The following is a 13,985-nucleotide window of genomic DNA, read 5'->3' as shown; positions in this document are numbered from 1 at the left end:
GAATTACGAGCTCACCCAGCTTTACGTTGCCGTATCCACAGTATCCAGTATCCAGTATCCGCCCAGTATCCAGAAAGTTGCTAAAGCCGGAAGGGTACGATGAGCATGTTGCAAGAATGCCGGACAACAACCCTGCAAATATGGCGTACGCTGCCGATCCGGCATGTGTGAGACGGCGTGTGGCGCAGCGAGCGAGGTATGCAGACCAGGTGCAAAACGACTTGGCAAGCGAGGGGCGCATTCGAGGATGGAGAGATGCGGCCTCGAACCGTGTATCGTGGCGTCAAATTGTTGATTCAGTGTTATCTGTTCAGATGTAAACTAAATAAATGAATGAATTTGTCAATGTAAAATTTGAGCTCATCGGCTTTCACATGCATAACATCTGCTATTCAAATTGCATCATCCTCTGTCAGTAGTTGTCTTTTGCTGATTCCGGTGAACATATCCAGTTGGTACTCCACCGGGAATCGTTCACGAACTGTCCGTTTCACTTTCCCACGATGAATCGGGTGATGTGCGTAGTTCGAGTTTCAGGGTCATTCTCGAGTCCCTTCGAAACGCGTAGAGGGTTACGATAAAGTGATGATTTTTTTGTGTGTCTTTATTAGGGAGACTTTCAGCCCGAGGCTGGTTCGTCTCCGGAAGGTGATGGTCTTTCGTGCCTGCTGTTTAACATCGCATTGGAGGAAGTAATACATCTCTATCGCTCCCATAGAAAACAGAAAACAATCATGGATTTTAATTTTATGAAACATCATCAAACTATTTTAAACCAGCTATCTCTGCTTGAATAATGTTATTGTTATCACTTCCAACTCGAAAATCAAAAACAAAACACAGTGTTGACCCTATTTTGTCATTCCCCGATTTTGTCTATTCCCGATTTTATCACGTACCGATTTCATAACGTTTTCGACCCGATTTGTCATCCCAATTTTTTTTTGCAAATTTTATTCGTTCTTTTTATTTTCGTAAGCGCAAACAGCAATCATTTTCATGAAATAACTTTCACCGCCTGTGGTTTTTTATGATTGACTTCTAAGTACTTGTGAAAGATTCTGTAAGCATTTTTGACAATAAATAACACGTACCGTTCACATATTTGCCTTTCCAAGGCATTAAGGCTAAGGCTGATTCATATTTGTAAAATTAATTTAAATTTTTTTAAAAAAATACAATTTTGTCACATGCTTTATTTTAAAACCCCAAAATTCAACAGGGGGGTGATAAAATTGGAATATTACTGTAGTTTGAAAATGTATTTGAGCAAATGTCCACGCTGGGTAAGGGAGTATATAAAACTGCCCAAAACCTATCCACGTGGTATAAGCACAGTCCCTTAACTATATTATTTAATTCAACTTCTTGATTGTAGCTACAATAGATACATAGTTCGACATCAACAGTAAGGCCGTCTTCAGTGCCTCGTACTTGACCCGATTTGAGACTACTTATCTACTACAAGTGGTACAAGCATAATCGAGATGGGGCTATCATCTACCCCCACAAAATAAGTGGCCGAAAGCACATGAGGCGTAGGTGCAACGTGCAAGTGAGCTGCTTCGGCAGCAGTGTAATAGCACATGCATGCCCTTTTTGAAAAAAGATATTTTAGTTACTAGATAAAGATTGTCGCTGTCGTCGCTGTCCGGAACATCTTTTGCTGGCGAGGATAGGGGAGCTAAATGTCAAAGAAGGAAAATCCATACGATTTGACAGGTATGTACCACACATGTTTCGGACAGCAGAACAAAGGGAACCGAAGCGACAATCTTTATCTAGTAACTAAAATATCTTTTCCTTTTTGGGTCCGGAAGTTCCGCACGATGCGAAAGTGGCCGCAGTTGGGAGTGGAGACCAGTTGCTAGTTGGGGGAGTGGTTAGGACTGATAGAGGACTATCTGGGTTGTTAGTTGCCAACTTGGGAGTACCTCCTGCAAGGTAGTCGGAGGTAATTGGACAGTTGAGTCTTGTGGGAGCGCAATGCTCAATAGTCACCTCCTGATGTGATGCAGGGGATGTGACTGGTAAAAAAGGAGTTGGTTTTAGTGGATCGGGAGTGATGATCCCATCCCACACTAACTCCCCAGGTTGTCTGGTTGCAAATTTCCTTTACCATCGTTAAAAAAGGTGATCGAAAATCCGCCGCATTTTTATGTTGTCTCTTGAAATTGAAAATGCTAGTGTTTTCTCTTTCGCATGACGATCAAGAAAACTACCAGTACTGGATAGAAGATGCCTTGTACCGGAGGAAGAGGGGAAGGAATCACGATCGGCATACGCTGTTGGAAGAAACATTAATCGATCACACCGCAAAAAAACGTACGGCTGTGGTGGGCCTAACACGTGGCCAGAATGTTGGACAACGACCCGAAGAAAACGGTTCTCAATATTATGCATCTCGAGATAAAATAGAATACTGCGATTTCCTGCTGGTTGCTTCTCAGGTAATCGCAACGGTCACTAAACACAACAGAGTCAATGAAAATCTCACCCACCGTATGCACTTGCCATGATAAACACTCTCCATGTACTCAGTGACTCCGGTTGCCTCTCACTAATACAATCGAACACTGCTGTCATTTCGCGAAAAGCACGTGGTTTTGTTTTGAGCGGGAAAATTCTGCCTATCTTTTAACACGGCGGCTATCTTGACGTTTACCTTCGCAGTCGAGCCTGCGAGTGTAAGACCGCCGCAGCATTCTAGAAAAAGATGAGCGCGACAATAGTGATCCGATGAACACAAGATTGGGAGGTCAAATGCCAAATTTCATGCCGTCACAGAATATCAATAGCTTATTTTACTTCAGGATATATAAATGTTGAGAAGAGGTTATCATGGAAAGAAAAGGGTTAAACAGGTTGGTGCATTTAAATATGTTCGCAATCGAAAGAATTAAAATATAATCAAACGAATAAAAGCTCACTACCAGTTAATTTTAGGATCGATGCATGCTTTCAGAGTGCGTTTTTTCCTAAACACAATGACGATTATCGGAAACTTCGTGTTGACGATTATCGACAAGCGTTAATTTGTGCGACTTAGCGTTGAGTGCATTTCCCATTAATCAATTTGACGAGTGCGAATTTTGAAAATGCTACATTTATACCAATTGTGCAATTTTACACAATTTAAAGATGTGCAAGAATGTTATAATTAAAATGAGTTGAACTGAAAACATACTTAAGCAGCAGGATGCACATCGAAGAGAGAAAACTGTTACATTAATAATATTTTAAGATAAAATTAATTTGCTTTTGAATGCGCACTGATTAGTTCGATTAAAAGCAATCAAAAAACGGAAGTTCACAATCAGCTAAGACTGCAGAATTAGTAAATTAGTGTAAAAAATCGACAGCCGTAAAATGTAGTAAAAGAGAGAAGAATAGAAACAGTACAAAATGTAGTGGTTATGCTCTGGTTTTAATACCTCTTCAATACTCTGAAAGTACACAAGTGATTTGAGTTTGTTTTAGTGTTAGAAGCATAAGATTGATTTAGAGATTTTTCCGTTAAATTTGGTTTTAAATAATGAAACAAGAGGGAAAGGTTGAAAAGAAGACATCATTACATTTACGGTATAAGTTTAGGTTTAGCGTCGAATTTAGATGATTTTTTGTCATTAGGTTTAAAGGCAACATAATCGAAATCGACGTCCACCGTGTTTAACGCAAATGAATACATAAACGAGTAACAAAAGCCAACAATCAAAAAGAATTGGTAGAAGAAACGTTTTCGAATAAGTGTCAACGATTAAAAAAATAGACCAATCGGCAAAATGGAAACCAGGCGACGAAATTACGAAAGGAATCGATAAGGACACTGAGAACTATTCGTCAAAAAGAATCAAAATCAGAGATATGCTACAACCAGCAGGACAATGCAAATTTGGTGAATGAGTGAGCTATTTTTTGGAGAGTAAATGCTCAAAGAGGATTGCTAGAAAGTAGTGTAACTGTCTCGAGGTGGCATATACCAAATCGGGGGAAACCGTGAACGAAATGCAAACAAAAAACAACTGGTGGCGTGCGCCCAGAGAACATTGAGACTCTGGTACGCAAAATTAAAAATCAAAACAGTAAGTACAGTTCGAATAAAGACAGTATCAGTGAATTGATTGGTGAGGGTGTGATCTGCTAGAATGGATTTATTTTCTTCTACTATGTGGAGGGAAGGAAGCTAACTTACCCGTGCATCGTATCGTTTGTATTGATCCAATCCGAGACCTGATAATTTGAGTAGATGATAAGACGAAAAAAAGACATAATATTAATAAATCTTATTTGGTATTAAGTTGTTTGAGAACACATTTTTGCACATTTTACACTAAGAGAATAATTGTTTGAAAAGTTAAGCTCTATTACTTTTTATTTTTCTATTCATGAGGAACTCATGGTTTCAACGTAAACTTGAATTCAAGCATAGTTCTCAAATGTTGAAAACAAATTTACAATTTAGTATTAAATGTGCGATATATTTTGTAAAGGATGGTAGTGTTAGAAATCGAAAGTAACGATCAAAATATACTTACATCAAGTGTCTTACGAAATCAGACAAACAGAATTTACAATTTTAATATATAGATAAATATTGTATAGCCATGTTTGTATGTGAGGTTAAAACTAGAGGATGTTTATTTTAATTGAATATGAGAATCATATACCAACAATATGATGTAGCTATAGCGAAAAATAAAATCCTCAGGAAACAATACGATACAATTTACATCATCAAGAATAGATAAGATGAATAAGAGCAATAAATAATTATTTTTTAAATATACGTTTCTGTTTGTCTGTTTGCAGTTTATCTAAATCTACTTATAGACTATATTCAAAATTGTACTAAAAAAACAAAAATTCATTTGAATCAGCTAATAAGTAGATACACTGAACATATGAGAGAGAAGCAGTGCAAAGAACGAAGAAAACAACGACACGGATATCAAAGAAATAACAAACAACTAGAGCCAAACTGTAGCTTCAAATACCATCGGGTTGCTTCATTCCCGGCGTCATGCTTGTGAGAAAGTCGATCGGAGTCATGAACACCTCAATGGTGTCACCCTGCGGTGCCTGGATAGTAGCAAAGTAGCGGAACACCTTGTCCGGCGTGGAGTACTGACGGACCCGATTCTCGTACTCGATTATCTACACAGGGGAAGAAACGGTGGACATTTATAGTGGAACACACTCTTTCGGATAATAATGAACCTTTATTTGAAATTTTGTAACACTATTCAAAAGCTGGGTGTGAAATAAACGATAATAAAAATGGTTGATGTCCCAGTGCAAAACAATAAACTATAATACATCCCTGGCAACATTTTTGTTTTATATTGGTTTTATAACACTCTTGTAGAGTAAATTATAGCGTAAATTAGTAAATTAAAGCGTTGTAAAACTTAAAATGTTCCTTGGGATGTGTAACGGAATACAGAATTCAATTTGAATAATGTTCAGCACTTGAAGTACCGCACTCCAAACTTTTTAGGAAATACGTACTCCTGCCCTACTCAATGCGTAAGAGAAGGGGACCCATGACGCCTCGAGGCAAAACGGCTTTTGGGTAATCTCTCATCTCTTTTGGGTAATCTAGCGGCGACGATTCCTTAGTGCGATACACATAATATAATTGCTCACGTTATGGCTCTCCTAATCCAATACCCGGATCATTCCACCTTTGATCCTAGGGTAAAGTGCCCAATAGTGGACCCCCAACCAATAGTGGACCCTCCAGCAATTTTTGCATTATTACAGCACAATGTGAACATTATGCTATGAAATTCCATCGGGAGAACCTACCATACAGTCCTATGATTTGATTACATGCATTGGAAATGCTATGGAAAGTAAAATTAAATGATTTTTTACAATTCTATAAAAAATAAACACGAGAGTGTCCATTATAGGAATATTTTCGGGGGTCCATAATAGGGAAGAAGAACGTCTCGAAACGGAACATAAAAATCAAATGAAGTGTCGGCTATAGGGAAGCAAATTCCTATTATGGACCCCCAGAGGGTCTACTATAGGGCGAATACAGTCAGACTTTAAAATGTAATTTTCAACGAATAACATCGTGTATTTGAGTGTTTTATGTATGTATCGTGAAGAGGAGATGCAGAACTTGGTATTAGATGTCAAGCAGAAATAATATGTTGAAAATTTCTACTTCTTATGACAAAAAGAGCAAAATTTCGCTACTAGGGGGTCCACTATTGGGCATTTTACCCTATTAGACAACAATGGCTCTACGAATCGCTTGATGACTCCTGTAGAGAAGATTGCGGGAATAGATCATCGTCAGTCTACACGAAGCAGCCGTTGACGAGCATGCTAACAACATCCATCTAACACCCAACGACTTATCGGCGGAGTTGGAGATCTCAGATGACGAATCGGTGGCCTATATCAAATCAAAAAACATGAAGTCTAATGTCGTTTTCGGTTTTAAACCTGGGTCAGGTCTGACCCCGACTCTGAATAACCGAACGAAAAACGAATCGGGATCGAGTCAGTATGATGGTATTAGTGAGAACTTAATCCCTATCATCTGTTTTGCTTTCAATTCGCACTTTTATCAGCTGGCAGAAGCAGACATATTTTAAATACTGAATTTTGTTATTAGTGTTCTTTTTTTCTTGTTTTATGAATTATGGGGGAAATCAGACGTTTCTTCTGTTAATTGTTTATTGACTAAAATGACTATTAATTCATCAATAAATTAATGTGATTAGGAGCTTGTGATGAATGACGACGGCAATGTGGATTGCCGTGAAAGAATTTATGCCAATCCGTGTTTCCCGATAAACTGTTATGCTGATTCTATATGGCTTTTTGGGTAACAGTGATTGTGTTACAGTAGATTTGAATTATCAATTATGTCGTTAAAATGGAACAGAACAAGAACATATGAAAGCAATTGAGATTTGGGTCCTTTTATTTTAAAACAAATAATCAGATCGCACAAGAGTTGAACAGCTTATTTTTTTTGATTTTTGCATTTTTTTTTGCTGTTTTTCCCCCAAGAGGAGACCCTTTGGGATAAATTGCGATTTCGTCAGAACCAAGATGAATACACCACTAGGTGATTCATCTTGGTCAGAACTGCAAAAACCAAATATACAAGAGAGGCAAATCATTTTTCACTACATAATCTAAACAGGAGATTCAACATAATAAATATCAATGGGATAAAATATGTCTGTCGGTTTTTTAATGAATTACAAGTAAAAACCCTTCTTCCACTCAAAAATTATGCTCAATTCAATATTTATGAATAATCATTTATAAATAAATTCAATAAATTTGTTGATGTCAATATAGTTGCCAAAGCCTTATAAATGGTTAATGCCAGGGTTAATAAATTATGTTTATATTCTTCAAATCCGTAACCTTGAACAAATTATGCACAGAACTGTAATAATGAATAAAATAGTGGTACATTTTAGTATAAATAACTTCATAGCGGCAGATACTCTGGTACGCTATTTTCCCATTGATAGAGCAATTATACCTAAAGTATATGTTCGAATACACAATGTAATAGTGAATAAATAGCAGCTACCTTTTCGTCACTGCATTTTATAAATCTCATTTTCAACCAAATTTTCAACCCTCATTTTGTTTATAATAGAGCTACCATCTGAGGTAATCAGCGAAAAATATGTCGATATCTGAATGCGATTCACCATCAGAGAAGCTTGAAGACACCACAAAATTAAAATAATCCATTTTTGCGTGGAAAACAGCAAAAAAAATGATAAATTTAACAAATGAAACAAACAAAATCAAATATTGTGCATTTAGAACAAAACTGTTAGTATGACGCTTATGAACTGGCAGCAAGGCCCACTTCCGACAAGATTCACACGGTAAAATAAAATAAATATGCAGCACTGCACGGAATTATCTGTCACAAAATCGAGCTTGTTTTGTCGCTGACAACGTCGCTGGCACCAAATTGAAGTTCGGAAGTCGATTTCCACACTTCCGAACGCTCTTCCGACGATGTGTTGGTAACAAACTCAAATTTTGTTCTGACGTTCATGATGTCGGAAGTAAGTTCGGAAGTAAAACGTCGGAAGTCGGAATACAATTTAGTGCTGGCGACACAATAACCCATCCGTGCCTTTTACGTTTTCATTTTCCCTTAGCGTAAACATAAACATCAGTTTGACAGTTTGTGTTCGAATGTATTGGTGAACCTAGGTTGGATCTCGATAAATCGGCAGAGCGAACCTCATTCATTTTGGGTCGGATCTGGTGCGGATCGCGATCCAACCTGAACGAATAACCGAACGTTTTGACAGCAGTTAGAGCGGATCCGGTGCAGAACTAGGTTCGACCCAGCAATAACCGAAAACGACATAAGCTTCGACAGCATTCTGAATCTTGAACTCAAACACACCAGTGCTGTGTGTGTCAGCAACTTTCGCTGATCTTAAATCAGTGTCTCCGACTCAGCTACTTTACATCCGGAAGCGTGGGATGGACCCTTCCGCTCCCAAAAGTTATTATCCCATCATCCTTCTCTTTTGGTTATCCAAGTTGTTTGAAAAGGCGATTAACCTCCGGCTACTTGAGTCCTTCGAACACCACAACATCTTGCTCGAGGAACAGTTTGGTTTCCGAGGCGGTCAATCAACCGTAAACCAGCTGACCCGAGTTGCAAAGGTCGTCATACGGAACAAGTTCGTCTCCAAAACCTCCACTATGGCCTTCCTCGATTACTAGAAGGCAATAACACCCCACCCAGGATAAGAACGTTTGTGGTCCGAGCAACTCGGCTTTCGGAGAGGACGGTCTACGCTGGGTGCCGGTTGCAGAGGTCGGCATCAAATGCAAGCAGCGCAGTATCCATTATTGCGCAGTAATAACAATTGACGTGCGAAATGCATTTAACAGTGCGTGCTGGATGGAGATCGCGAACTCGTTGCCTCTGCTGGGAGTACCGGTAAGGGCTGTACAAGATTCTGGGAAGCTACTTTCAGAATCAAGTTTTAATCAACAAGATAGAGGCCGGCTTGGCTAGCATCCTTATCACGGCAGGTGTCCCGCAGGGATCAATCCTGGGTCCATTGCTGCCGAACGCGATGTACGATGGCGTGCTGAAGCGAAGGCGAAGGAAGGGGTATTGCTCATTTGCTAATGAAAATAAGGCCCATCTAACTAGATGAACAATTTTCAGATAAATGTTTTTGGGAAGATCCATTATTTACGTAACGCAAAAATTAAGCATTTTCAAACCCCCTCCCCCTATGACACACTTTTCGTATGACGTTATGTGATTTGTGAACACTTTGATCTAGCATTTTATTTATTAAATTTTCACTAGAGTTTCGATTTCTCGACCATTTTTGCTGTCCCGCACTCTAAAATTTTTGAATTTTACATGTGACTTAATTATCAAAATACCTTATTGTTTAATTCCGTAAGCAATAACCGGACTTAAATTTATGTGGCTTTTAACGTATATTGAAAAACAGATTTTTATTTTGTTCGGGGTGACCCACTGCGTCCATTTCATTGATCTTTTGTAGAATACCCGTGTCATTTGTTTAGTGCATGTCTTTCTGCAAATATTTCTTCAAATATTTCTCAAACTTAATGTGAGGCCTGTTTAGATTGAGGAACCGCTATTTAAACCCTTTGAGAAATGGCTTATACCATCTCTCAAAGGCGCTCCCCTCAAGCAGTTTCAGCTCAAATCAGTCAGAGGAAGTAGCGTAGCCAGGGGGGGGGGGTTATTGGACAAACCCGGGATTAGGGACGTCGTCATATTGTCAGCTTCAATGTTGTACCGAGCCTGGCGATATGACCAGATTTACACCGTTAGGCACTATCCCATATCCCAGCGTAACAGGCAGATTTACAGCATTTGACTTTACATGACTTATGTTTATGTCAATCAAAACTCATACACCTAAATATGAATGCGCAATGTTATGAAAATATGCCCTTGTTTGAATTTTGTGTCTAACTAGATGTAATTTTACAATTTTACATGATCTTTGACGTTAAAGGTGCCGTTGAGCAAGCATGACATATCTTCCCGGAGTCTAAATTCAAACGCAACTGGCTTGAGACGTTGCGTTGCGATGGATTCATCAAAAAGATGAAGAAATTATAATAAAGTGCACAGGGATTGAATCCAGAGAGACGTTTTACATGAGCTGTTATGAGAATGAAAATATAGTGCGAAGAGTTTATGGCCCACAATGGAATTTTGAAATGTGTCGTATGATGAATTTCGAGCGCGATTTTTTCATAACTTTGATAAGTAGAATATCTCTAGTTAGGGAAAAAACGCCAAATGTTGACCAATTTCTATAGTTAAGTACAAATTACTGCAACAAGCTCTTTAGCTCCGTAGCTAGTGGAATTCAGAGAGATGTAGGAGAAACATCCAGCTAAAAGTCCAGTGCACCTCACATTTTGAAATTCAGTGTATGAGATGAGTTGATGATTGACAAATGTTTAAATGATCAAAGCTCTTCTCCAGGAAAAGGTAGCATCTAGAGAGCATTCGAAATTACATCATCGATGACTTAAATTTAAAAAACAATTTTGTGCCGTAGTGGCATGTTTTTACGTCATTGAATGTAAATTATGATTTTTCAGTGTCATGTAATTTTATAAACATATATTAACGTATGTTATATCCATATTAAGGATTTAACCAAATACAATGCTGCCTGTTGTTGATGCAACCTACCGAAGATATATATTGAACGAGCGAAAGGGAATCCGTTTACAATTCCGGAGCCAGTTAGGTAAACGTTTGCATTGGCGTCCCATACCGGCAACGGTAGCGCCTTTGTAATCATGATGCAACATGAATCCTTTTCTTCGATAAGCCAACAACAGACATCGGACGAGTTCTCTTTTCTGTTTTACAGTCACACTAGCCATGAAAGTCTTTCATAGAGATATGGTTGGACAGGCTGGTAGAGCATGATATTAAATTTCTGTGTCGATGTTCTCTTCTTGGACCTTGAAAATCGAAGACTGGGGCACGCAAACTCCCAACAGCTTGTACCGAATCCACAGCAGGTCTCCAAGGTTTAGAGTTTTAGTTTATGCTTCTTTTATGTGCCTTCAATATCACCTAAATTTACATGTTTTTTCGAAGCGTGCGGAATTTGGGATGAAATGTATCAAACATCCCGGGATCCCACGATTTTTAAATATTTCACTAATTTTCTGTTTTGAAAACGATTTTATTAAATGTTCAGTGGTAAAATTCATGTTTCAAAAAGGGCAAATAGTACAGAGTTCAAATTGAGGTTTAATCATCTCTTTTAAAAACGATTTCAGAAAGCTTTTATCAGAAAGTAGAGTGCGCTTTTTTGGAACAGATGTTCACCGAGTACGAAAAGACGAGTTCTCTGTCGAACGAAGTCAACTTGGTTGTTCACATTGGTTTGAATTTTGCGCTATTGAAGTAACGTATTTTCTATATTGGATTATCAGGTGGTGTGCGACACCTCGCTGTAGACGGAAAATGTGTAGTGGAAGCGTACTGAGCCCTAACCTATTGGAGAAGGGAGTCCCATCACAAAGAAAACACAATATTAGAATTTTCTTTACTCCATGGCAGCCTACTGGCTGATACGTCTGCCAGGCTACTGCCAACGATTGCATGCAGCCCTCCCTTATCTTCATTAGGTTATGGGCCGGTTCCGGATCTACAACTTAGTGTCGATGGATTAGCTACAAAGACGTAATCGTAAAATAGGATCCAAAGATCGCACCGCAGGATTATGGATTGACTGCGTATGTTGTGAGTGGCGTCGAATGGAATTTATCGGCAGGTTGGAACGCAGAGATGCATCATGAACAGAACATGACCTAAGAGCGTGCCTTGGTGTTCATAGTTTTAAACTCTGAACAAAGTTCAGTGTGCACTTGGTTGGTGCGCAAGCAAAAACGATCATGGTAACGAAGGTTTCCTAGATTTAAAACTATGCAGAAACATACAAGCATGCTTGATTTCTATCTGTTAGATGCTCACGTGTTCCATTACTAGACGAAAAATGTGTAGCATGCCGTTGGTTGAATTTGTTTTCCTAGGATACAAGTTGCTATGTTAGATCAGTATCTCAGTATGCTTGAACAGTTTGCTGTGTTCAGAATGTTTTGAACACGAAAACGCGTTCTCGTGTTCAGAATGCATCTCTGTTGGATCGTTCGGTAGGCTGCTGGCTGGCCCTAGCAGGAGTCCAGCTGTAGCTTCGGATCAAAACATTCATGAGCTGGTCGGTAGACCTTCGATAGACGCTGTGCAAGGCGGGGCACTTATACAGGCGGATGTGCAGGAGAGATTGTTGTAGAAACGTCAAATGGAAGACCATTTTTACGGGCAACGGATTATACCAGGAATTGTTTTGGAGAAGATGAGCTCAGGACGACTGGCCAGGGTTTGTTAGGAGGAGCTATGATATTAGCAAGGCGCGCACACTAACGAGGAGTGTTGAGATATCAGGCAGAGTGCGATACTCCGTTTTAAACGAAAGATGGGAAGGTGGCAATTATATGTAGCTGCTCTTTTGTATATTAGGGAATATTAATATTGTTAGTATTGTTGATACATATATAAATAAAAGAGAGCTAGCAGAAATATCAATCAGTTGCCCATTATGGAGTAAAGGGAACTCCAGTATTCTGTTTTCTTTGTAAGGGGTTCTCCTTCCTCCAATAGCTTTCATAAGTGATGCGACGGATACAAAAGAAGTTATGGGTTCATTAAAAAATTTCCATGAAGAATTAGAAAACATCCATAAAAAATTAAAAAAATACAAACAAAGAATTCAGCAATAAATAAATATAAAATTTCCACAAATAATTCGAAATTTCCATAAATAATAGAGAATTATTCACAATACAAAAACAAATTATCACTTTTAAAAGTGAGAACTGTAATTATAAAAGAAGAATTTTCTATAAAAAAATCAAACTGTTCCACGGAAAAAAATATGAAATTTCCATTATTTTTGTTTTTTTAAACTTTATTTATGTGTTTTTTTAATCTACAGATTATTAAGTTCAACAACGAATTTCCATAAATAAATCAATATTAGCAATAAACAATTACATCATTTTCCATAAAATAAATATATTTTTTTCCACAAAAATTCATCTTCATGAAGCAACTTCGGTTCGAATTTTAACAAACATCGCATGAATATTCAAAACATAGAATGACATAGTCAGACGACTACTCCACGAACTCATTCATTCGACTGTCACTGAATGTGTTTACTATGTGCAGAAAAAAACATAATTAGCATTGTTTATGTTGATGTTTACCGCTGAAAGTGCCTCGCGGATGAAAATCGGATTCAGTCCTGTGTGATAAATCACTTTACTCATTTGAAACGTGTTCAGATTTCAGATAATTTATCAATTTGTAAAATGTGCATAAATATTCAATGACTAATATTCAACTGAATATTGACTGTCCAGAGCCGACTATGAATGTGTCGGAAGTGAACTGACAAATGAAGAAAAATGGACTTCACTAAAAATTTTCGATTATTTTTTTTTGACACAGATAAAAATATGTTAAAAAAAAGACAGGAACACCGTCTTCGACCAGAGGTACAGACTAGAAATACTACAATAAGAGATCGGCGAAGACGCCATCTTGTTTTCAATCGAACCAAAAGCGGTTCCAATTCGACTTGTTTACTTTTTGCATCCATAAGAAGCAAGCAAAAGTTCAAGTGATGCTAGTATTATTTTTACAATTTCATGCATTTTCATACGTTGCCATTTCGACAGTTTTTCACTCCGCCGGTCTCTGGTTATAGGGCAGAAGGGTGAAACGCTTGTCATCCGCAGTACAATGGCACTCTACCCAACATCAGTTTTGGTACTTCGGTTTTTGGTACCCGATTTCTAGGTGGTTTACCCTAATTCAGCTGCTTATGTTTGGTGATAGGCTAGTACGTAGTTAGTGCTTATTCTCGGCAATA

At 38.3% G+C, this 13,985-nt stretch overlaps 1 protein-coding gene across 2 annotated transcripts in view; it reads right to left on the bottom strand.

Moving 5' to 3' along the window:
• The window catches only part of LOC134213211 (calcium uptake protein 1 homolog, mitochondrial), a 67,695-nt gene that overhangs the window by 45,932 nt on the left and 7,778 nt on the right, over positions 1-13,985 (bottom strand). Inside the window, exons 4-5 of one of the 2 annotated variants that reach the window (XM_062691945.1) lie at positions 4,995-5,154; positions 4,193-4,230 (exon numbers count right to left, since the gene is read on the bottom strand). In XM_062691945.1, coding sequence (XP_062547929.1) covers positions 4,193-4,230; positions 4,995-5,154 — 198 coding nt within the window. The remainder of the gene's footprint in view (positions 1-4,192; positions 4,231-4,994; positions 5,155-13,985) is intronic. The other variant, XM_062691944.1, reaches the window with a different exon arrangement.

The sequence above is a fragment of the Armigeres subalbatus genome, chromosome 2 (assembly GCF_024139115.2).
Source record: "Armigeres subalbatus isolate Guangzhou_Male chromosome 2, GZ_Asu_2, whole genome shotgun sequence".
Taxonomy (NCBI): domain Eukaryota; kingdom Metazoa; phylum Arthropoda; class Insecta; order Diptera; family Culicidae; genus Armigeres; species Armigeres subalbatus.
Note: the sequence above shows the minus strand (reverse complement) of the source record. Positions and strands in the feature narration are given on the sequence as shown.